Raw genomic sequence first — 25,816 nt, forward strand, 5'->3', positions numbered from 1 at the left:
CAGGGAGAAAGAAGTGGTCAGATGAACGAAGGGAGCGGGAAGGAGTGTAGAAAGAGAGGAGACAGGAGAGATAAGGGGGAGAAGATCATGGAGAGATTTAAAGACTAGACAGAGGAAATGAAATTTAAGTTGGGAGTGAAAGGGAAGCCAGCCAAGGAAGGAAGAAATTGAGTCTTGGGAGGCAAGAGACGGAGGGTACGGACTGGTGAGTGGTAGATCGATTTGAGGGGGGGATGAGAAGCAGGTAGTTAAAAGAGTAAAGAGGAGCAGTAGAAGAGACAAGAGAAGATAAAGGAGAAGATTAAAAGTTTCGTAGCATGGAAGGTGAGAGAGGAGCGGATTTCGCAAATATTGAAGAGGTGGTAGCGACAGGTGCGAGAGGTAAGACAAATATGGTGGGAAAAGGAGAGGGAGGAGTCAAAGTGAATTCCTAGATTGCGAGTGTGGGCAGAGATAGGAAGATTAGAGGGGGGGAAGTGAATGAAAGGTGGAGGAGGGGGAGGGGGAAAAGTGTTGGAGGGGGAAAAATAAGACTTCTGTCTTATCAGTATTGAGGGAAAGAAAGCAGGATGACATCCAGTTTTTAATGGCAGTAAGACAGGAAAAAGAGTTTAAGGTGGAGGTCAGAGGAGAAGGAAGAGAAAGAAAGGAAGGAAGAGTTGGGTGTCATCAGCATAGAAATGGTGAGAAATACCAAATGAAGAGAACAGTGGCAAGGAGGGAGGTGTAGAGAGAATAGCAAAGGGCCAAGAACCAAGCCTTGGGGTACGCTGTACCCAGTAGTCAAGGTAACGGTACACACAATCAACATCAAGCACCGAGTTGGTGGTAGATCTCTTTCTTCGACTGGGACTTCCCTCTGGAACAGCCTCCTTTCGTCCCTGAAACGAGGAGAACCATCTCCGATTCCGCAAGCACCTCAAAACCTTTCTTTGCGTCTGCCTTTTCTCCTCCTCTCCTCTGTGGACCTCCTGGCTAATTCGGAATCTGCACTGGTGACCTGGCCACCCTCTGATCCCGGGCCCACTCCATCCCCTGCCAGTCACACATTCCTGCGCTGCCTGCCTGGCATCCCTCGCACTTTGGGACAGTTCTGTATCCCTTCAGTCCCACCACCAGCACTTGCCACCTGATGTCTGCGCTCACCTTTGCACTTGCCACCTGCTGGCCGTTACTTTACTTATTGTTATTTTATTCCCATGTACTGCACTGTCCCTTCCTCCCCTCCCCCTGCACTTTCTCCCTTCCCCTTCCCTATGCACTTGCGCAATCTGAATGACACCTGGCCTAGTATGATCGTGGTCTGTCCTCCCTTTGTTACCCCACTCTTGCCTCGTCGCGCCTTCAAACACTTGTGTATAGGCGCGTTATAAATGCCATATCATATTATACACTGGAATGGATTGCCTGCGCTGGTGAGCTACCGCCACTGCTAGTACCTTTGCAAACACTGTTGGAGCTGAGGCAATGATGAAGGGGAGTACCATAAACTGATGGCGAGTGTCATCTATCTTGAACCGGAGGTACTTTCTGTACACTGGCAACATTGAAATATGAAAGTATGCATCTTTCATATCCAACATGGCCATGAAATCCCCCTGCTGTAGCAGTGGTGTTACTTCCTGTAAATTGTCATCCTAAAATTTTGAGTTGGGACATACTTGTTTGAAGGATGCAAATCTAAAACAGGGTGTATGGTTAGATCCTTTTCGGGTACAAGGAAGTATATTGAATAAATACCCTTCTTTACCTGAAGATCTGGTACGATATTCATCAATCCCTTCTGCAGTAGGATCTGATTTAGCAGGATGCGTAGATGTTCCAGCGTCGACCGTCTGCTCTTGGGTGGGTGGTATCGGGCAGGAGGCGGGGTTGCAGGAATTCTATGCAATAACCGCCTCGGACAGTTTTGAGTACTCACTGATACGAGGTGATGTCCTCCCATGGGTGGGTAAAAGATGTTAATCGCTGCCCTACTGGAGAGACATGGGAGGGGACCTTTACTGCCGAGTCATTTGTTGGATGGGGTTGGGGAGCCTCTGGCTGCAGAGTTTCTTCTTCTACCCTTTCCATGCCGAAATCCTTGCTGTTGAGGGGTCTGGAACTGCTGGAAGTGCCCTGTCGGGAGTCCCTCCTGTTCCGTAGTTCCCTTGGGAGGAGCAGAAAGGATTGTCCATGAAAGGACCAGCGGGTGTTGAAGGCGCCCTGTCATCTGCTTCAGTGGCTTCAGCGTTTTGTGCTTTTGTTTTTGCGAGAGTAGCCTATGTTTCTGGCTTAAAGCCCTAGGTCTTGAGACAAGTATGGCGCTTTAACAGAGTCCCCTCTGCTAGAGCACATCCTGCAGTATCAGCTGAATCCAGAGCATTTTTTGAGAATGTTCTGCGTCACTCGATGCGCTTCAGGCACCAATGCCAACAGTTGTGTAAGAGTAGGCTCTGTTTGTAGGCCTTCTTACACAAGCCCCCATTGAACATTGCTATAGATTGCCAGGAGCGTGGTAGTATTATTAGAGATACGAGTGCTTAATACAGTCGAGGTTGTAAGAAAGGCATGGCATAAACAGCAAGACACAAGTGGCCACAGTTCAAGGGTGTTTATTTAACTTAAAAAAGGGCATGATAAACGCCCATCTAAACCTAAATCTACAGATGGGAGCAAGCTACGACCATCAAATAATAATACAGTCCTAGCGGGGTATTGTCAAAATAAAAAGGGCCTATACTAAAAAAACATATTGCCAATCCTTACCTCTAAATACAAAAAGTGTGGGAAAGACTGTTATGGAAATGAAAGGTGCTAGGTCAGGTTTTCAGGCAGTTGGCCTCCCTTCCCCACATTTTTAGCACAAGATAAGGCTTTTCACTCGAGCATAGCAGTCTCTGGCTTCTTTAGCACAAGGTTACAGTTCACTCATCAGCATCAGGGTCTCTGGAGCGTACGTCTCCTCGTTTCTCAAAGTCTCTTCACTCAAAGGGCCTGAAGCAACCAAATAGACCACGTTCTTTTCTCTTCTAGATTTTCACAAATATTTATATCGGGTGATTCACTATCCACCCCGGATCCCCCTCAACCCGTCTCAGATCCTTTTAGCATAAAGTTCAACACAGGCATCCCTCTGCCGGGCTTGAGCCTGTTTTTCACCTTTCACTTATGTTTGTAGGTTCTTCCTTTTCTGGTGACTCACGGTTCACCACGGAACCCAGCCCCTGTCGGGCTCAGATCTCTTCTACATAATTAGTCTTCTTAAGTGGGTGCTCGGACCAATGTCAGTTTTACATCAAGTATTGAAGACTTTCGAATGTGCAAAGGGTTTGGCTTGACCCATTGCAGGAACACTTGGATTTCACAATTCTTTCTTTTAACATTCGCACCCTTTCGGTTGGATACCTAACAGATTTCGAATGAGCACGCACGTAATGCCGGACCACTCAGTCTATGGTCTCGTATTTTAGCTTCAAAGTTCATTCACTCATCTGTCTTAATAATCTTCTTCATACAATGTTGCCGGTGCAATCTTAATTTCTACACAGACCGTTCTGGTATCATTCTCCCCAACTCACTGGCTGTGCTTACTTCACTGGTGCTGCTTTGTTGTAGGAGCCAAGGACACGCCAGCAAACGCTTCTCCCCGCCTTGACTATCGACGCGGGAGAGCCCCGGGTACGTCCGACACACAATGCAGGATTCTTTAGCTTTAATTCCAGGTCTTACGTTTCCGACGTTTGAAGGCTCATGAAAGATACGGTCTGTCAATGCTGACAAGGTAAAGGGTATTTCCCTCCTTGCAATTCTCCTCGGTCTTGCTGTCTTCCGCCTTGTATTAAACTGCCATTTTAGAACTGCTACTTCCTTGTGTGCTTTGCCTTGCTCAGAGGGTGCTTTTGTGCTCCACCTTTTATCCGTGTGGGGAAGCATGATGGAAATCAGGTGTGTGTGTAATTATCAGTAGTTGCCTGACCCTGCCTGATCATTGTAGGGGAAAATGTCAGGTATACGGCTCGGCTGTTAGTCAGTTTTCCCCTCACAATGAGTTGTCCACGAGAGAGTGTGTCGGAAAAGATGGGGTGGGGGAGGATTGAGTCCCTACATATCCTACAAGGTAGGATGTGATAAAGGGGTTACAGGGAAGGGGATACCACGTCTCGCCATCCAGTGTCCAGCTTCCACTCCCTGAAGACCACCCCCACACAGGTGATCCTCCCGCATTGGTCCACCACCAGGAACTGGATCCAAAAGTGATGGCTGTGCCCTGGCCACCTGGATGACAGATCCCCGGGGACCAGCAGGTGAGACACTGTCAGATTTCTCACAAGGTGGTGATCCATTTACCAAGAGAATAAAGCTTTTTACAATCCTTGTTCCGGAGGTGACTGACGAGGGCAGTGGTACCCCTGCCCAATTTCTGGTTGTTGTTACAACCAGGGAGTCAGGAACAGCATGTCCTTTGATATACAAAAGATCTTAGGGTGCTGGACGGACCATCTTCTCAACTCTAGGGTTGACGACCTGAGTGAGCAAGGGTTAAGCAAGGCGTTTCTTCACTGAATTCAGAAGAGGAATTGCCTGACTGACGAGAACTTTCTCTTTGAGGATATCCTCTATGAAATCCACGTCGGGAAGCGCCTCCTGGGTTACGGTCCGGATCTGGGACATAGTAGACGTCATTATGTTCATCCTGGAGCTATCCACAGGAGTCTTGTGTAGATGTTGTCTAAGCAGTGATGTAAAATGTGCACCTAGAGCGTGGTTCCTTGGGGACTTGGTGGGTATAGGCTTATGCTTAACGTGCCAAGCGTATTAATAGCAATATATACTGGGAAGATGAGCTCCACATAAAGCGACCGACTAGAAAGGCGGAAAAAAAAAATCTGGTGGGACCTCGATGCGTGAAGAATTTTGCGTACACTACAGGTCACATTAGGGATAGTGTTACAGTCACACCCATGTCGACGTCCCTTTCTGATCTTTGCAGAGAAAGATGCAATACGCTGCAATTACCACTAGATGTCCGACTATATGAACAGCATGCGATTCTAAGCAGTCACAAGCATCAGAAATAATTATATTTCCTAAGGTGGAAAATCAGCCTCAGTTGCATTTTGGATACGTTGTAATTTAAATATATTTCTTTGGGAGCCTCAGATAAACAGCATTACAGTAATCAAGACAGCTGGAAATAAAAGTATTCATAAGATGCACTTTCATTTTCAGCAAAATAGCTCAAGAAGCCCTTTGGAGTTTTTAGTTGGAAGAAACAGTTACTTAGCACTTTGATAACTTGTCCCACTAAGGACAGTTCAGGGTCAACCAGACTGAGATTACATACTGAATAAAGTGGTTTGGGACAGGATCCCAGCACAGAGACAGAAATCCCACACAATTCTTGAGCAGAAACAGTAATCTTATTTGGATTACAAGTAAGTCATTCTGTTTTTTGTACATCTCTTCACTTGTTCGAGGCAGCTCTTGTATTGGTCAATCGGGTTCATGTTTGAATTACTCAAGCATAAAATGATCTGGGCAACATCGGCATATATGTAGCAAATCATATTGAAGCTAGGCAGAATTGCAGGCAGTACCCTCTGGGACCACTACACACAATTAGGACTACAGGTGTTAGCCAAACCAACCTTTGGTAGTAGTCTGTACCACACAGTTTTTGGTAGCGAGCTGAGCAGCCAGGCTCATCTCAAGCGTGAATGTGAGCAGTACAAGTAGTTGCACAGAGGACTTTCAATCACAGTGGTTCAAGTAGACACTTCTACTCAAGGTTTCTTGGTAAAAACACTTAGTAATTTATTACACAATCATTTAGAAAACATTTCACTACAAGAAGGCAAGTTAATATTATAAACCAATACACTTCAATACAAAATTCAAAGGTTTTGAGACAGTGTGCGCTCCCCTGAAATAGGAGCCAAATGCCAGTTCAGTTACTTAGAAAGGAGCAAAAGGCACAAGGTAAGTAAAATAGATCATATATACTTTTTAGACCGTGCAAATAGTTTCAGTTCACCAGAAGAGTTAAATTCAAGTCAATAGGCCAGGCCAAAGTCAATGGGCTAGTGTTCTGGATAGGAAAGAGCAGTTCTGGTATCAAACGGTAAACACTTTGCGAATGTTCCTATAAGTAGTTTAGGCGAAAAAGAATCATATCGGTCACATGCAGATTATGCCTGCTAGTTGGGAAAGTTTCACGAACTTTCACTGCGAGAGTGGCAGTCACTCAAATCGGGTTGGCACAGTACCCTTGTATGAAGAAACAAATGCTGCTGAAGTCGTGGTTTCTGGCAGGTCCTGCAGAGCTTGCTGTTCCTGAGCCTCAGTGGAGGGGGGGACCCCTGCATTGCACGGGATCGTTGAAGAAAGCAAACAAGATGGAGTCACTTCAGTTGCAGTAGCTGTAGATTCAAAACACAAACTGGTGTCACTCTGCCTGGTTAATCGTAACCAGCCTTGAGAATGTTTTCCAGATGTCATTTGAGTTGATTGGTCCCACCAACTCACAGAAAGAAGCCATCCTTGAAGGAGCTTAGCAATTCGGACCTGCAGCAGGGCTTCACCGGGCAAACCAGCGGTCCAGGAGTTGCAGCAGCCGTCCTCTTCCGGCTCGTCTTTGGTTCTTTCATTCCGGTGGTCGACTCTGCTTTCTAGTCCTAGAGACTCGCCTTTTAAACAGTTTTCTCCCTTTCATCCCAGCCTAGCTGTCACTCACCCAGCAGGGTGGCTGTCCTTGCCGGACAGTCAGCCAATCACGCCAGAGTGCATTTGGGTCTCCTAGGAGACTAAGCACAGGGTGTTTCAGGCACCTCCCTCATTTCCTGCCCACCTCAGACATTCAGACGCCAGAGGCGGTCTTCAGTACTGAAGCCCGCCAAAGGCACACGAACAAAGGGACCAAGCCTGGTTTTGCGCGCAGAGACAAACACTAGAAGGACCTTTCCAAAAAGAAATGGGAAAAAAAGAAGACCGGGATCTGTTTAAACATAGGGGCTTAAGGCGCCATCTTGAAAAACATGGCTCCCGTGATTTTTAGCTACCGGTGTTCGCGGTCGGGAAAAATCATGGTAGTTCTTTGTAAAACCACTGCCACCATCCTTTTCAATAGGAAAGGGTAGCATTTGACTGCTACATGAGCATTTAGACACAGGGGATACTATGTAACCTCTCCAGCACTCCATTGTAAGATGAGGTGTGCTGGGTCTAGGAATTTGGAAAGACTAGTAAAGTCAATTTCACTTTACATTCTCTGGGAAACAGTAGTTTATCCGAGAAGTATTTAAACCTGGGGACAGCCTAAAGGCTTCCCTGTATCACTGCACTGAGGGTGCGGTGTCACAAAAATAAAAAAAAGATGATGCCCAAGTTATTTTCTTTGGTTATGGAGTTGGTTAAAACTCCATAACCAAAGAAAATAAACACAGAAAACAAACAGAATTAAAAAGTACAGTCCCAAAGTTCACCAAAAGAGCTGGGGATCTCCAAGGTAGAGAGGAATTAGCACATTTTGAGAATTCTCCCTAACACCAACTCTGCCAAAGGAGCCATAGGTTGAAAAGCAGAGGGCTAGGAGGATCCCTGAGGAACCCCTCAGGGGACTTCTCTTAGGGTTGAGGAAAAGGGTTGGGGGTGGGTGGGGCACACGGTTTGTGGTTACTTAAAAACTATTGAATCCATCCCCACGCTTTTCCCTGTAATCCAAGTTTATAAATGCTGTTCAAGAGGAGGTTATGATCTGTATCAGAGGATGCAACCAGATCAAATAAGATGAGTATGCCAGTGCCTCCTGCATCCACCCAGGATTTTAGGTCATAGTGTGAAAAACCAGAGGGCGATCCTGGGGATCCCGTACTCAGGTGGCCAGGGAAAGGCTATCACTTTTGGATCCCGACAAGCGAGGTGGAACACCTAGGCAGGGTGTCTGCAGGGAGTGGGGGAGAAGCACCCAATGGAGAGACACAGTATCCCTTTTTCCACAACCCATCTAACCCTTATCCCTGCTCATTTTATGGGAAAATACAGCTCCCATAATTCCACCCTTTACATTGACAACAGTAATGAGCCGAGGAAGGAGGTCAGAAAGATTACCTCCCTCCATTGACTTTCATTGGCTCCGTCCCTGTAATGAGGCCAGGCAGTCACGCATGTAGTCCTAACAATGCACACCTGCCACTTGTTAACACTCCCTGTGAGAAGAAAAGGTGGCACGCACAGGCACACAGCTGAGCAAGGCTGGGTACGAGAAAGAACAGCTCTTTCGGGGCAGATACGAACCAGGCTTTGGAAGTTGGAAGGCCAACAGGCTGATCGCCAGTTGCACAGATCGAGAGAGAGCCAGGCAAGAATCCACACTTTTGGAAAGCGGTAAGCGTTCCAAGCCTGAAACCGAGTGAGTGGAGGAAAGAAACCTTCAAGTTGCATGAAAGCAGGTTGAGACCCTGCCGAGTGAACGGCAGAGTTGGGGCGGAGCAGAGGAGGCGTTGACTGCTGCATGAATAAGACTAAAGAAAGCCAATTAATACGACCAATGAGTTATCAAGGGTAACAAAAGTCTGGTTTGTATTAAAAGAAAAAGTCACTAATTCGAAAGTTGAAGGTCACGTGTGTTCCGATTAAATACAGATGGAAAGGACAACTGCTGAATTGTAAAAGGAAAGGACACAAAGTAACAGTGGTCCTGCGAGGCGAAGTCGCACATTCAAAAGTCTCTGAAATGTTATGAGAGTTGAAAGATGTTACAGCAGGAGCCAGAGGAAAGACAGTAACTGAGATAAGGAAAGAAAGTTGAATAAAAAGGAAAGCGAAGTATGTGAACATTTGCATATGCCAAGAGGGCAAACTATATCAACTTTGAAAAAGGCCAAGAGGGCAGACTAAAGAGAATAAGAACTACAAGTACCAGTGTTACAAGATGAGGAAGAAAGTGAGAAGACACCCAAGATAAAACGCGGGGAAGGAATCCCCAAAAAGAAGACAGGCTTGAGCCAGGCACAGGGAAGCCTGTGCAGAACTGAGAAAGTGAATGTGAACAGAGTATTGATGACAAGGCGGGTGAAGCCTAAGAAAGTGATTGAACTATCAGAAGTTGGAAGTCCAAGTTTGAACTGTGGAATTGTACCAGTAAGCCAAAGTGTGCAAGACTGAGAATTGTGCCATCCACCTATCCTTTTTAAGAAACTCTCTAGACCTTGTGGCGAAGGGATTTCTTTTGAGACAATATTTTCCTTTTGTATTCCCTTAACACATTTGTCATTTTGAGGGGAGGGCAAGGCTAGGTTTATTTTGTTAGTATAGGCCTTTTCATATTTTGAGTAGACTGACTTGGACTTGTTTGTTTAATGGACAAGACTACTCCCATTCCAATGTTAGGGCCAGTTAGCAATTCTACCAACCCAACCCAAATATAAAATAAAGGTTTTCAAAACTTGTATCCATTGGGTCTACTGCTCGATAACATGCCTTCCTTACACTAGCAAGACTGATTCAGCATTGCAACCAGGGCAAAAGCCAGCCTGAATGCCATCAAGCCAGCCAGCTTCTTCCACGAAAGACTGAAGCTGTGATGTTACTACAGTGTCCAATAGTTTCCCCAAAATAGGGGAGTTGTGAAATCGGCCGGTAATTAGTCAGCTGTGCTGGGTCCATCAAGTTTGAAATCTTTTATTTTTTTAAAGAGGCGAGAATGAGGCTATCTTCAAAGAGTTAAGACCTTTTCCCCACGATAAGAGTGATTAAATAATGAGGCACAAATAGTCGACTACACACAATCTTTTTTTTTTTTGATAACACATTTTATTGTATTTTATGCAATGAAACAACAACATATCAAACCTCAATTATAAGACTTCGCATACAGGTGACAGAGTAGCACGGTTAAGTATTTCAGGTATAAACAATCGCAGAGATATCAGTAGTGTAGATACATTGGACGGTAAGATAGCTGGCAGTTTGTGCATCCTGGTATTGTTCAAGACTTCTAGAAGGATAGTATGAGCGGGTACAGGTCTTACATGCTTTCACAAGAATACAATTTGACGACATTATAGCAGGGTTACATAGTCTTTTCCCATTTTCCCCAGATCTTATCTGCTTTGCTCGGACAGCCTCTGGCCTGGTAGACACGGCGTTCCATTAGGATGACTGATTCCACGTCCGTTATCCAGTGACCATATTTTGGGGTGTTTTCTGAGCCCCACAATTGTGCGATGTTCCTCTTAGCAATTCCTGTGGCTGTTGATACTAGTAGTTTTTCAAATCGAGCCAATTCTATCGTGTCAGCGATGCCCAATAGAAGGAGTTTGAGTTCCATTGGGATTGGGCGGCATATGGCCCTGGAGAGTCTTGCGCTGCATTTGTGCCAGAATCGCTGTATGCGTGCGCATTGCCAGAGGATATGATAGAAGGAACCTTCTTCTTGTTTGCATCGTAGGCTGTTGGGATCTTATGTTCTGCCCCAATTGAACAGAGCTATTCGAGGATAATATATCCTGTGGAGTATCTTGAGTTGTACTAATCTAATGCGTGCTGAGATTGCACATTCTCTAGGGTACATCAGGATTTCAATCCAGTCTTCAGGTAATATAGGGCCAACATCGCTTTCCCACTTTGCCTTCAGATTCAGCAGTTCCTTTGTGGCAAATGAAGAAATGACATTGTACATGGTAGATGTAACTTTATTACTCACACTGTCAATGACTATATTTCTTTCTATTGGCGTGCATTCTGGCATGTCCACAAGTTGGGTCCTGTGCGAAGCTAGTGCGTGCTGCAATTGCCCATAGTGATATTGTTCAGTCTCTGGGAGGCCATATGTGGTAGTGAGCTCAGGGAACTGTATTAGTTGGTCATTCACGATTATCTCTTGGATTGTCTGTATTTCAGCTGCGGCCCAATTTGGCCATTTTGGGAGATCGACAAGGTTTGGGAGCCTAGCATTGTTCCATATGGGTTGGACTGGGGTAATCTTGGTGTCCCAACCTAAATGTTTATGCGCTTCTTTCCATACCAAGGCTGTATGTACTGCTATCGTGCATTCGGGCGGGCGGGTTACTTTAGAGTAGAGGCTTTCAAGTGGGGACATACCGTGTCTCGCCGCTAGCTCGACTACACACAATCTTAATAGTTTGAGAACTTCAGCAGGGAAAGTCAAAGGGATAACCTGAGGGACAACAAGAGTCCATCAATTTAAGTAAAACGGATTCATATATGGAGAAGGAATCTAAAATTGCAAAATGTTTGTTGATACACACAACCTCATGTAGAGCGGCAGAGCGACAATAGTGACAGGACTAACAAATTAATTTTATCTTCAAATAATTCAGAAAGAGCCTCACAGGAGCTTTTGAGATGCAAGTACTGTGTGATTGAAACAAACAGGGGTACGTAATTCCCTAAGAAAGTTAAACAGTTCTTTACTTCCATTGGAGCCAGTTAGAATACTAGGAACAGTACGCCTGTTTAGTCAGTTTGACACGGCATTTAGAACTCTCAAGTTGTAGTTGCGAGTAAGGCAGCATGAGATTTCTGGGACATTGTTTTTTGGCCTCCCTCACTTGGTCATCGTAACAAGGTTTGCGAAATTGGTCGAGATGTCCCTCTGTTTAGCAGGTGCCTTCTCGGATTTCAAAATAGTCGCGTTTGAGAGTATATGATCTGTCATGGAGCGGAGAGGTGGTTGGATGCTATGACAACAGAGGAAGCTCCTGTCTGAAGCTGCTGCGCAAACTTGCCTCCACCAAGATGGCACTCTGGCACACAACGTGGAGGCGTTGTATGCCCTCACCAGGATGGCGCAAAGCACTAGCTTTGTGCATCCACTCCCTGCACCAGACTGCTCGTTCCACCCAACCATATGAGGAAAGCTCACCAAGGTGACTATGTGTCACAACTTCAGGCATTTCCTCCATGACCGTTGCCATGTTCCCTAGTTATATGAGTCGTTCCCCGCTCCTTTGTACTTCTCCCTTCCTTCCTTCCTGGCCAACCTCCCTAGTTCTACCACTTCCTTGGCCACTTATATTGTCTGCCTTATTCCGCCTCAACAAACTACAGCTCTGGTTCTCCAGGAACCCAACTCTAATTTCAAGACCTCCATACTGCTACAGGGGGTTGTTTGTACACTTTGTTTTTTTTTGTTCCTCTGCAATGGGGTTTTTGCTCCAGCTGTCACCCACCCTGCAGTTCAACTGTGAAGGCAGGGTGGCGTCCAGAGAGGACCGTCCCCATTGCAGCTGTGACATCGCTACAACCTCACTCTGAAAGTCCTCCCCCACCCCGACCACAACACAATGATACAGGCAAGTTCTGCTACAGATAGCTCCATTACACAGGTGTGCACAAATTCCAACAACTTTTAATGGCAGATTACTCCAGGGACGGTCATCAATATCTTTGCTGACGTCAAGGCAGATGCCCATACATGCCAATGCTTTTCTGAACAACCAACGTTGGTGGTTTAAATGCTTCTCACTCCTCTCTCGTGCCCCCTTTTAGGGGTAAGACTTCGCCCTTAGCTGGGGCAATTACAAATCGTGCCTATATCCGCTCTTTTTCATCTTGCAGGAGGAGGATTAAGAGTGGTGGGACTCACTGCAGGCAAGAGACCCTTTTTTAAAACGTTCATGTAGCCTGCCTGCTCGGTCATCTTTTTTCTCTTGTTTGGATCCTTCGGTGCCGGCTCAAGGATTTAGGGCTGACGGGCAAGAGACTCGCAAGGGGGACTACCTAGCACTAGTTTGGCCAAGCACTCCCTCAAGGCCTTTAGATTCATGGACTGATAGGAGCCACATGGCTCAGTGATATACTGCACCCCTAAACACCACCCACAAATGTTGCGACTGTCATTAACAGACATTTTGGAGCTGTAGCCCCAGCACAGCTTGAATCACAAAGGCTTGGGCTCAGGCATAGTGATGCCGAAAGAATTCATAGAATGAGCCGTATTCCAAACAGGATGCTTATCATGGGTGGAAAAAGTAACTGAGGTGTGGATGCATAGTACGATCGCGGATGTTACATCTGGAGTATAGGAGCGATGCGGTCGAGGCACAAGGGAGTCGAGCCGCACACACCCGCTGTTGACATTTGCTGTGCAGCTGGTGCAATTATGCATCAAATGAGATATCTATGGCACAATGTAATCCACTTAAAGATTTATATTCACAGAGTAGATGTACATTTATCCGATACGTACCCCCATAGTGAGTGAAAATCCTAGGGGTAATTTTGCAGCCTAGGAGTTGGCAGTTCACCTAAAATTCACCAGACTGCAAAGTCATGAACTTGGTTTTTAACATCGGGTAGAGCCCTCAGGTGCGCGCTATAAAACAAACATTTTTAGCAAACATAAAAGATTGCGCTTTTGTTTATTTTGGGGAGGATCTCTTAAGAGGTCACATTTTTACAAATGAAAACATTTTAAAGCTGAAAAAACCATCACTTGTTTGAGGCAGATCACATTGACCGCTCCCTCCTTTTTCAGGCTAATAACGGGCAAGTTCTAGAACAACTGAAGAGGTTGTGTAGGCAATGAGCACATGTGTAAATTGTGGGTTGAAATCAACTGGTTCTATAACAGTCGCTCAATTAACAGAATTTGTAAAAACCTGTAAAACCAATCGCACATTTAGGTATAACTCGCAAAGCAAACCTGGAATCTTGAATGAAATAGATCATAATGGAGGATGCAATGACAGTTACAGGCCAAGTATGTGATGTGTATCTTATATGTTGAAATGCACACCTACCCACTCCATCGAGGATGCCTACTGTCATTGTCATATCAAACCACTGCGACGCTGTATGCCCCCCCCCCCCCACGGCAGGGTAAATAATCCCTTTGAGAAGTGCACTGCTCATGTACAAACCAGAGTTTATTTTCTAGCTAGAAACACAGCAATCACTTGGTTACCTTGGGATAGGTCCTAAATGCTCCAAGGTTTACTTTTCCAGCTGAAATCGTTCTTGTCGGATCAATCTAAAAAAGAAAGAAAGTTTGAAAAACAGTCAGTGCTAAGTTGACAATGTTCCCCTTACACCGTCCATACTTCTCTCCTCCCTGAGGAGGAAACCAAAACTATCTGACAAATGATACTATTAAGTTAACAATTTTCATGGCACACCAGGCAAGTTGAGAAATAGTACTTCAATTAGTAAAGCTTACTCACCGTAGTGACAACTGTACTCAGTCCATCGCATAGTAGCTTCTTCTAGAACTTTCTTGCACGGACATAATGTCCATACCAGTGTGCGGCACCACCACACAGTCCGTCCAACCGTCAGTCCCATTTCTTTAGTGAGAGTTGTTTTATTATTAGCAGAGATGGTGGGAGAGCATATGAGGAAAGGGGATTTCCGACTAAGTACAGTTGTCACTATGGTGAGTAACCTTTACGTACACTTCCATCCCATCCCCTTTCCTCCATACTGATGGAGATTCTACTGCATTTTTGATACCTGGGTGGTTGGGATGAACCCTGCCTCGCACCTTGGTTTCTTTTCTTCTAAATCAAAAATATTTTTGATCACTGCATGGCCATAGTGCAGAGTTGTTCCTAAATGCTGTATCTAACAAGTAATTTCTGCAGAAGGCATGTGGAGTTGCTCACGTTTCCGTCCTCCATATGTCAACCAATGGAACAGGTTTCTGAAAAGCTGTAGACATTTATTTAGACTTTAGCAGGTGGGCACAAACCCTCAGGTGTAGTTTACCTCTATACATCACAAATCACGTCACTAACCAATGTGCCATCATTGTCTTCACTGCTGCTTTGCCAATTGTAGATCCGCGAAAGGTCACGAAAAGTTGTTCAGTATTTCACACTCATTTTGGACGTTCTGGATAGACTTTGAAAGCTCTGGCCACATCCAGTCTGTGTAGAATCCGGGCTGCCTCAGATTTTGGGTCTGTGAAAAGGTGGAAAATACCTTAGGCACAAATGTCGGTTGTATTCCCAACACAACTTTGTCCTTATGGAAATGCAAGTACAACTCTTCAATAATCCAGAGCCTGTAATTCCACTAAGCTTCGAGCAGATGTGATGCCTAGGGGCAATGCAGTTTTCTGTGTCACCCAACGCAAGTCTGTTGTGCCCATTGGGATGAACAGTTTTTGCATTAATCCTGCTAAAACCACATTCAGATCTCATGGAGTGTAGGCTTTCCTCCTTGGAGGGTGTAACCTCAGTAGACAATTGAAGCGTCTATTCACCACTGCGTTAGCTAATGTGAAAGTGGTGGTACTAGAGTTCAAATAGGTTCCTATAGCGCATAGATCTGCTTTGCACGATTCCGCTGATAAGCCGTATTCCACAAAATGAGTGATGAATGAAAGAACATTGTCCGACTTGGCCTCCTGGAGGTTTCTGTCACCATCCAAACACCAGTAACAGAAACAGGGCCATTTACTAGTGTACTGTGAATGCACACTTCCTTTTTGAGCAGCCCTAATGAATGGTCCCATTTTTATATTTTTTTAAAATAATTCTTTTTTGGTTTTTAAAGGCAACAGAGAGCTTATACAGCATGTAAACCTTTGGACAGGTGCCCAGCATAACTCCAAAAGCAAACTATAATTCCTTGTTGTATTCACCCCCCCTCTCCTCCCCAGCCCCCCCCTCAAGCCCCTTGTCTCGAGACACAGGAACAGCTTGTCCCAAATAAATCTCCGTGGGCGACTTTGTCCGGGTTTAAGACTGTCGGTGGTTAGCCGACTCACCCAAGTACGGGGCAAAGTGTTATGTACTATGGCCGGTTTCGGGCTGGGTCGAGGGCCCTTGTGATTCTCCGGGTGAGTCCTCCGTGTGGCCAAACACCTCCATAAACTGTAGCAAGTCCATCTCTATCTGGGCACTTGAGCCCTGTATCGCCGCCGTAAGTCATTCCATGAAATAAATGTCCTTGGCCACTGCAACCCACTCTCTTCTCGTGGGGAGCGGGGCCCTCTTCCATGTTCTAGCCCGAGCCGCTCGAGCTGCCAACAGTAATGAGTGTCTCAGGTCTGGGAGTTTTTCCCAATGTTCATCCCTTAGCTGCAATCCAAACATTAACAGGATTGGGTCTTGTGGGTAAACCCCCTCTCCCGCCTCCTTTAGCCATTTTAGGATTTCTGACCAGTAAGCTTGAACTTTCTTGCATGACCACCACATGTGCCAATAGTTGGCTTTTTCCCCACATCCATGCCAACACACCGTGAGAACGTCAAGGAACATCTTGGAGAGAGTCATCAGATCATACTGCCACCTATGAAGAAGTTTGATGGCACGTGTCTCATATTGGCAGGAGATGGATGTCTTGAATGCCCTACTACAGATTTGTCCCCAGAGGCCGTCTCCTATTCCACAGCCTAGGTCCCTATCTCATTTCCTTCTAAGGCTTTTGGTTGTACCCTCTCGGGGGGATCATAAGTGCTCCATAAAGGAGGGAGATGAGTCCTTTCATGTCTATGTGGGAGTCTAAGATTTTTTCAACCGGAGTAAGCTTTCTTTGTATACATGGCTTTAATTTCAGTTTCATTAAGTCACCCGTGAGTCATAAATATAGGTGCGGGGAGAGTCTACCAATTCCCAGAGCCTCCTCAACCTCCTGAATGGTTATGGAGGTGTCCTCCCTCACTAACTGACCGACTCTACATAGTCCAGCGTCGAACCAGGACTGGTAATGTTCATGGCCGAGGGCCAAGTGGTCACCTGCTCTCTAGTTCCCTTCCCCGCCAGTGCTTTCCACACCGTTCCGAGTATGGGGTGGTCCCCTGATTCTTTTTGGGAGCTTCTTCAATGGGACCATAACCATTCGCCTACCGTGACTGGGTTCAAGTAAAGATTCGAGGTAGACCCATTGTTTGTTAGGGTCTCCCTGAGGTGTGGGGCTAGAGCCCCAAGTTGGGCCGCTCTATGGTATGTTCGCAAGTCTGGGAGGGCTACTCCCCCCCCTCTTTCTTTGGGGAGGGTGAGGGTGTCATATCCTATTCTAGGTCTCTGGCCCTGCCATATGAATTTGGTTATTCGCTTTTTGGCTTCTCTGGGGTAGGATTCCGGGCCTCCAGTGGCAGCATCTGGAAAACGTTCATCTTTATGGCATTTATTCTTCCCATCAATGAAATTTTCCCCTCAACCCTCCATGTCTCTGAACAGTCTATCAAACAGAGGGGGGTAGTTTGCCTGGCTCAAATCTTCGTTGGGTCTGACAATATTAATCCCCAAGTATTTTATTCCCTCGGGGCAAATTTGGAGGCCCAAGGGGGACAAATCGGCCAAGTTCCTTTCCGTATCTGGAGCAAAAGGGAAGATCATAGACTTGCCTATGTTAACCCTGAAGCCTGTAACGAGACCAAACTGCTCAATGACCTGCAGGGCGGCCTATTGGGATCCCTCAGTTGTAGAAGAATATCATCTGCGTAATGGCCAAGTTTGAAGGTGCGGTCTCCTATGTCTATTCCCCGTAACATCGGGGAGCCTCTGAGGTATTCTGCCAGCATATCCATGGTCATGGAGAACTGGAGCGGGGAGAGGGGACAGCCCTGCCTCATCCCCGTTTGGAGGCTAAAAATGTGTGACAGGTGACCGTTGACCGTGACTCTAGCAGATGGGGCTGCGTATAAGGCCTTAATGGCTTGTCTGATCCCCATTCCAAAACCCAGCTTCTCGAGTGCCCCGTGTAAGAACCCCCAATCCACACGGTCGAATGTCTTCTCGGCATCGATGGCCACCAGGACCGGGTTATCCCCTTTCGGTGCCGCCTCCCTCATGACATGCAGGGTTTTACGAAGGGTGTCCGCCCCCTGCCTCCCCTGTATAAAGCCCACCTGGTCAGAGTGGATTAACCCCGGCATATGGCCATCTAGCCTCGTGGCAATAATCCTGGTGAATAGTTTTGCATCCACATTCAGGAGTGAGATTGGTCTATAAGAGCGACAGTCTGCTGGGTCCTTCCCCTGCTTCGGGATCACTGCGATTAGTGCTTTTCCAAAGGATGGGTGTGCCCTCCCTGTGGTCATAATGTTGGAGAATAGACCTGCCAAGAACCCTGCCAGCTGGCCCGAGAAGGCCTTGTAGAAGCCCGCCGTGTACCTATCTTCTCCCGGGGCCCTTCCCAGCTTCAGGCCTGATATTGCCTTGAGTACCTCCTCCTCTGTTATTGGGGCGTCCAGGGCGGCTGCTTGGGGAATTCCAAGGGTGGGGAGGGTGACCCCATTGAGATATGCATCGAGTGTTTCCTTCTCTGCCTCCCCCTCCTTCCAATATAGGGTTTAATTGAAGCCTGCAAACTTCTCAGCTATGCCTTCCGGGTCAGATCTTTCCCCCTCTTCACCACTTACAATTCTTGCCACCCATCTGTCAGCCCGCTGACCTCGGAGTTTAGCTGCCTTGTCGCCTTTTTCGTAATATCTTTGACGTAGGTGTTGGAGTCCAGCTACTATTTTGCCCATCTCCAATTCCCTCAATTCTTGCCTCTTCCCTCTTGTACAGCCCAGATCCCTCTCCGCCTCCCCCTTCCCTTCAGACCTCTCCAGTGAGAGGATCTCCAACCTCAACCTGTGAGCCAGGAGAGTCCTCACCCTCTTTTCGAAAGCCCCTTCACTAATCTACCTACCCCTCCAGGTTGCCTTGGCCACCTCCCATACTATCTCCCGGTCTACTTCACCAGTGTCATTCAGCTCGAAATATTCCCTGATCACCGTTATCATCTCCTCTTTGAAAACCGCATCCCTGAGAAGAAAGTTGTTACATCTCCATAGGGATTCCCTGGGTTTTAGGCCTGATATGCTAATGTCAGACCAGACCAGGTCGTGGTCCGACCAGCTGACCGGGCGGATCTCACAGGTGTCTTACTGGTGCCCCGTGAATAGATAGTCTATTCTTGTCCTAGTACCATGGACTTCGGAGTAAAAGGTGTATCCCTTCCCGATTGGATGGAACTCCAGCTTTATGTCCACCAGTCCCTGCTTCCACATTAGGTACCGAAACCCTCCGTACGGTCATCCCCCTCTACTATCTGGTGGAATGGCCTTACCACTGTGGTCCAACTCCCGATTGGCCCACATATTGAAATCCCCCCAGGAGGAGGAGCCCTTCCGCTTTGGCCATCACCTCCCCCAGGACTTCTTGGATGAATTCCATCTGACCCACATTGGGGCAGTATATGGCAGCTAAGGTGACTCTGGAGTTATGTAGATTGCCCGATACCACCGTGGCTCTCCCATCCTCCCTTCCCCACTGGGTTACCTCGGTCAGCTTTTGGTTCCTGTGTAAAATGATGCCAACTCCGCCTCTCTTAGTGTGGCCGGATGCCCAGAAGGTCTGACCCACATGAGATCCCGGGATAGCCCTCTCCTCCCCCTTCACTGTTCTAGTTTCCTGTATGAAGATGACATCTACTCTCGCTTTTTTCATTTCCTTTCCCAAAAGAGAGCGCTTTGTTGGGGAGTTAAGCCCCTTCACGTTGAGAGAGCCTATTCCAAGGGTCTCGACCCGGCCCTTCATCTCATTGTCTGTCATTGGTTCTTTGCCTTGTGTTCATCTTTTCCCCGGTCCTATGGAAGTTGCCCTGTTCCCTTTTGGTGCTGGATTGGTTCTGGGCCCCGAGAACCCCTCTCCCCAACTCCCTCCCCTCCCTTCTCCCTCCCCCGTTTGGGACGCCTGCCAACGGGCAAGCCACCAGGGTGAGTGTATGTCCATCCACCGCAGGTCCCTTAACGAACTCTGTATCCCCAGTTGGGATTGCCAAACTGGTGGCCTTTCACTCCCTAATGGGAAGTCTTTGTTCGCCTAGTCCTCCCCGGCCTCCGACATTGGGGTGTTTGGTTTCTTGAATTTTCTTCTGCCCTTTGTCTTCTTCTTTGTGGACCAGGGGCCCTCAGGTTGTCTCCTGGTTTCTGGCCATGCTTGTGTGCCATCTTCGTTTCCTTCCTCCGGAACGTCACCCTTGAGCACTTTGAGAACTTGCGTGGCTTCTTTGCCGCTAGTCACCCTGTAATCTACACCAGATTGTTCGAAAGAAAGGGCCGATGGGAAAGACCACCTGTATCTTTTGTCCTGGCTGGTGAGCCACTGGGTGAGCGGGCGACACTCTTCTGCAGGTGAGCGTGAGGGTGGATAGGTCTTGGTAGATCTTAATTGTGTCACCTTCAAAGATAAAGCTCTCAAGCCTTTTTGCCTTCTCCAGGATCTCCATTTTGTCTCTATAACGGAGGAAACGCACCACATTGGACCTTGGGCCTCCTGCTCCACCCCCCCCACCTCGATGTGCTCTCTCCAACTGGACTTCCTTACCCCCTTCTAAAGTAAAAAGTTGGTTGATCAGACCTTGGACTTTCCTCCGCACATCGGCCGCCGTCTCCCCTCTTTGCGGAGTCACGCCCATAATGCGTAGGTTATTTCGGCATTCCCTGCATTTTCCAGGTCATCCATCTTCAGGATTATGTCCTCCTCTCTCATTTCTAGATCTGTTAGCCTCGCCTCATATTTCATGTCCAACAGGTCTGTTTGAAGGTCATTTTCCATTCCTTCCATTTTTTCCTCCAAGGTATCCACTCTTCCTCCGAGGTCCACTATAGAGGCCTGTATGTCGGTGCGGATAGCTTTGATCTCCTGAAGAATGTCCTTGAGGTCATCCTTAGTAAGCGGTGAGGGGGAGTGGGGGGGGGGGTCGTTCGCTGCCTGAGGACATGGTGGCTCCGTAGGCCTCACTCAAAGCTGTTTGTGAGCGGTGAAAATGTTGGAGGGAAACGATTGCCCCGGTGGCTGAGGCCCGCTCCAGGATATTGTTCTTTTGGTGCCTCTCGGTGTGGTGTCTCTAACTGGACTCTCCTGTTGGAGGGCCCGGGGTTCTGCAGGGTGTCCCCAGCCCCTCTTCATTGTCGGTTACCAGATTCTTGGCTATAGGCCTTACAATTGTGCCCCTGTAGGGCTTCCAATGTTTAAGGCCATGGCCTACTTATTACGGCGGGCCTCTGCTGTGTGGCCTGGGGAAGACTAGATGCCGATTATGAGGTGGAAGCCGCTTTGTCCTCTTTCTGGGGGGGTTGATCACGCGGTTGTAGCCCTCGAAAGGCCGCAGGGGGAGGCAGCACACCCCCACTGTCCCGCTTCCACCCAACGTCTCCTCACCTCCTTTCTGTTGCTGTCTTCAGGAGAGGCCGACGCTCTAGGCCCGGGCTCCTCCCCTTGCTGGCGCCGCCGTGTGTAGATCGCCCCGGAGGCCTCCCCGCTCGGGGGTGGGTTGGAGGGCCCCTGCACGGTTCGGATGGGGGGGGCTCTTCAAGTCCTACTGGGTGCCCGCCTCAACTCGTATGCTCTGGCGTGCTGCGTGCGGGGCCCAGGCTGTGTTATGTGCGCAGGGACGGCTCCCCCAGCGCTCAACCACCTGTTGTGTCCTGTCGGCGTGGGGTGGGGTGGGACCCCAGCTCCTCAGGCCCCACCGCGGCCTCCCGGGGGGCCGATGGCGCGGGAATACGAGATGCCTCTGGGGTCCTTGGCGTACACTGGTCTAGGTCGCCGGCGTCCTTGTGGAGCTCCGTTCGGGCTGCTCTGCTCAAGGAGTAGATTGGGGGGCTCCCACACCGCTCCGGTGGGCAGCTCTTGTGGTCTTGGGGTGGGTGGGTTGGCCTCAACTCCAGTGTACCATCTATGAGTGGGGGGTCCGGCCTATGCCTCTCACCGCTGCCTGGCTCCCGCGGATCGTCTCGGCGGGGTTTCGGTCACAGCGCCCTATGTCCGGGACTATGAGTGCAGGGGCAGCGCCTCCCGCACTCAATCTCCAGGCATATCCTGTGGGTGTGGGGGTCCCCACCACTTCGGGCCTCACCGCGGTCCCCGGTGGATCGATGGCGCAGCTTGGTGAACTGCGCCCGGGGTCCCCGACGCGGGCTGGTCATGGCCGCCGGCGTCCTTCAGGGATCGTTCCCCTGGCACCTTAGCCCGGGTCTGTGTTGGGCCCGATCCCTTGGCCCATGGCCTCGGTGGGACTGACCACCCAGGGCACAGGTCCTCTCCAGCTCCACTGAATAATCCCAGCCGGGGACTGGAACATCACACCAGGCCCTGCGGGGCTGGAGGAGCTTGAGCCTCACAAGTCTGGCATGTTCTGCGCGCCCCCAGGTGGTCCCATGATTGTCCCATTTTGCCATAGTTCCAGGGCCAGCCAGCAAATGGACGATTATTTTGTGCCCCCTTCTTGTTCACGTAGAGCATGGCCATTGTGTTGTCCATGTATTAAAAGGTACCTGGCAATCTGAGCTGTTACTGCAAGACTTTCAGTGCCATATAAATGGCTTTCAGTTCTAAAATAGTTGGTGGTCTTTTTCCTGCTCCGACCACAAGTTTAGGATTTCCCAGCCTGTGAGGCTTGCACCTGTGGAGAGTCCTTGCTGGTGGTGGGGGATGAAAAGGTACCCCTCCTTTCAAGTTGTTCATGTCCATCCGCTTACCAGCAAACTGGATGGAGTTTTGAGTGGATTCAATTCTAGTTGCGAGGGTGTGATCTGCTGCCAAGTTTAACTGTATTTCCCTCATGTTTAACCTGGCATGTGTAACCACCAGCCCATGGAACTTTATTGCTGGCTGCCGCCTGCTTTCCAAGGATTTAGAATTTTACAAGTAAACTCCTGATCCTTTCGAAGGGGGGGTGGAGGGGATACACTCACCCTTGGCTGCTGTCCCAAACCAGGCCTATATATTGCAGATGTGGGGCTGGATTTATTGCCAACTACTCTAGGTTTACCGTCGAGCCCAATGAATATGCCAGTTTTAGTGCATACTGAAATGACCATAGTACCTTGTCTGGCGTCGCTTATCAGCCAGTCGTCCAGGTAAGGGTATATGTGTATACCTTTGACGCAGAGGGGCACCATCATGGCATCTATAACTTTCGTGAATACCCTTGGTGCCTAGATACAGCCGGTAGCAACTTGTACTGGTAGGGTGTGTACTGTAGTGAGGAAAAAAGAAAAAAAAAAAAAAGAAAAAAAAAAAAAGGAGTTTTGTGTCTCTTCCAAATCGGAATATGCATGTATGCATCCTGTAAATCAAGGGCCAAGGGCTCACATCATATCCCACCTCCATCAGGGATGCCATGAATTGCCCAGACGGAACCATTTTGACTTTTTCCTCAACCCTGCCTTGTCCTTTTTGTCAGAGGCCAAAGAATCTCGAGTAATAGAGGTCTAATCGCCCAGGATGCCATAGAGATAGTCAATTTACACAGAGCCAATCAGTTTGGGAGTCCTTGGATCAAATTTGATGAAATGTGTTGAGGGACTGCCTGGTGGGTGGGGCGGGGGGGGGGTGAATGGGGGGGGGGTCATTGTCGAGAATGAAATTGGAATCAGTTTTTCAGGGGGTCCATTAGTCCCTTCTATACCTCCAAGTGGTTAAGTGATCCGTCCACATACTGCCATGCGATGTATTGGGGCCTGTAGAATGTCAAATCATGTGTTCTTCAGTTCAGGGGGATGCTTAAAAAAAAGAAACCTGGGTGACAACAGCTTTTTTTTGTTTGCATTCCAACATTGGTTGGCACCTTTCCCAGCTTTGTGACCATGCCAGGAACGCCCTAAAACTATGTGGTCCTTGGTTTGCCCTGAAAACCTGAAGATGATCTAACTGTTGGTCTGGAGATTACCGAGTGTCTTTTGGGAGTAAGGGAAAGAGCTTGGTGCCGTTAAGCAATCCAGATCTGCAACGGTCCAGGCCAAGGTCCAACCCGGCCACCGTGTCGACCTGGTCTGCCGCCGACTCCAGCAGATTGTGAGCCACGTGTTTCGCCTCAAGCAACGCTGTGAGGAATTGTTTTCCTCTCATCTTGTAGGTCTCCCACATGCTCATCTATCGCCTACCACAATTTAAGGTTGCAGGCAGCTAATATTTCAGGGCAATTCGCTTGTCTGAGGTGCAGGGCTCTATTCCGGCAGACTCTTGACTGCATTGTCCAATGCCTTCTCTTCCTCACCCAACAGTGTGAATGGTGCGGTAATGGAGACTCGGCTTGTGCTGGACTGCCATTTCCCCAATGCCAGTGCAGCAGATACCACCATCTAATTAGCCGGAGGATTAGAGGTGATACAAAGTTTTTCTGTTGTGGTTTGCCTATACCTGGCGTCCAGCCTCTTGTACACTGGAGCTACATTATGTGGCTTTTTCCAGATCGTCATAACTTCCTCTAGGGCACCTGGTTGCATCGGTATACTAGTACCACGTTTTCCAACGGAGCCTCCTGTGAAATTTTCAATTTGGGTATTTCGTTACTTCTGTCATGGAACTTCCTGACCAATTTGTTGCCATCATTCTGGTTAACATCCTTGTCAGGCCCTGTGGGCGGTCTAGGCTCCACATAGGGAGAACTATCTCCTGCCTATGCTTCAATTTGTACTTTCTCCAATTGCAATGGCGCAATCTTTGGTTGTCGTGCCCCAGACTGACTTGGTACATCAAGTGGCAGCAGAATATCTCTTATAACGCGGTCGAAAAAAGGAGTGCTCATCTGGCCCACTGAGAAAATGTTTGAAACTTGTTAGCAAGGACTCCTCTGCCGGTACTGGTAAAGGCCTTAGTTCACTTCTGGTGGAACAGATGGGTCTGGGCGGCAGTGCTAACGTCGCCTGTATCTCGTGTTGTCCACATGGCCCTGTGGGCCCTTCATGGTACAGTTCCGGATGGGTTCCGTCCACTCCACTCTTGGTTCAAAACTATGGGCGGTCTGCGTACCAACAGTGGGTGGTGTGGTTTGAGCGTTGTTAGAGTCTGTGCACCCGATACTATATGGTGCGTGGCCTAAAGAGGCCAGAGTCTGCCTTTTTTTGTGGCTTGGCCAAATTATGAAGGTTTAGGTCTGTGACCTGTGTCCTGTGTGGCACGGACCTGCCAGGTTAGATGTATTAATGCGCATCCCTCAGTCCTGGTGGGCGCTAGGAAGTTAGGGTAAGTGCCACTTTTCTTTCTTTTCAAACTGCTCCGCATGCCTGTTCACACAAACAGTAACAGTCGGTGTCTCGGGCGCACCCGCTAGGTGCTGCCTCCCTCCCGCAGTGCTGCTCTGTAGATCCGGTGTGGGGTGAAGATGCACGGTCCATGCCAGCTGGGGGCCCTCCATCCCGTACCCCTGTTCCTGTCCAGAGACACAGATGGCTTGGTACGGGTTGTTGCACTAGTTCCGTGCAGGAACTCTGGCTCCTTCCCGGTGTGCCCCAAAAAGGCTGGGGTTGGGGGCACTAGAGGGATGGTAGAACCCCCTTCTGTACAATTCCAAAGTAGGTTGGCTGTCTTCCATATTGGCTGACTTCCATGCAGCGGGGGGGGGGCAGCAGGGGGGACACTTTTTACACTTACTTTGTGGGTTACCTTATTGATGACGAAGTGCTGAATGTGTTGCGATGTAGCCGTTTGAAATACCTGTTCCCAGTGGGTCAAAGCACTTCCAGGGAACTCCAAAAAAATCTACTATACGTGTTGCAGGTCTGCCACACATGGTCTTCTCCTGAACTGGAGAGGCAATGTCTCTGGATTGGCGAAAAAGAAATTCTCTGAACAGCCCGCACAGCACCATTTTGGCATAAGTTCCAATTTTTGCGCAACTGTTGCGGTCAGCTCAGTTCCGTCTGGTGGAGAGAAAGCAACTGATGGGTGTGGCCATCATGTCCATGCAAGAAAGTTATAGAAGAAGCTACTATGTAACAGGTTCTAGTGCCATCCCCCGTGGGACGTTACATCAGTATGGAGGAAAGGTGACTGGACGCAACAGTACAGAAAGAGGAGTGTAAGGAGACCAATGTATGCATTCTTGTAGATTTCACCACATGACCATTCTACTAGGAGATATCAATGTC

General features: G+C 48.2%; 1 protein-coding gene across 2 annotated transcripts in view; it reads right to left on the reverse strand.

The window, feature by feature from the left end:
- The window catches only part of COPS5 (COP9 signalosome subunit 5), a 404,773-nt gene that overhangs the window by 192,973 nt on the left and 185,984 nt on the right, over positions 1 to 25,816 (reverse strand). For both annotated transcript variants that reach the window (XM_069621144.1, XM_069621143.1), the window contains one exon: positions 13,910 to 13,975. In XM_069621144.1, coding sequence (XP_069477245.1) covers positions 13,910 to 13,975 — 66 coding nt within the window. The remainder of the gene's footprint in view (positions 1 to 13,909; positions 13,976 to 25,816) is intronic.

Source organism: Ambystoma mexicanum, chromosome 5q (genome assembly GCF_040938575.1).
Source record: "Ambystoma mexicanum isolate Mex_15411 chromosome 5q, UKY_AmexF1_1, whole genome shotgun sequence".
Classification (NCBI taxonomy): Eukaryota; Metazoa; Chordata; class Amphibia; order Caudata; family Ambystomatidae; genus Ambystoma; species Ambystoma mexicanum.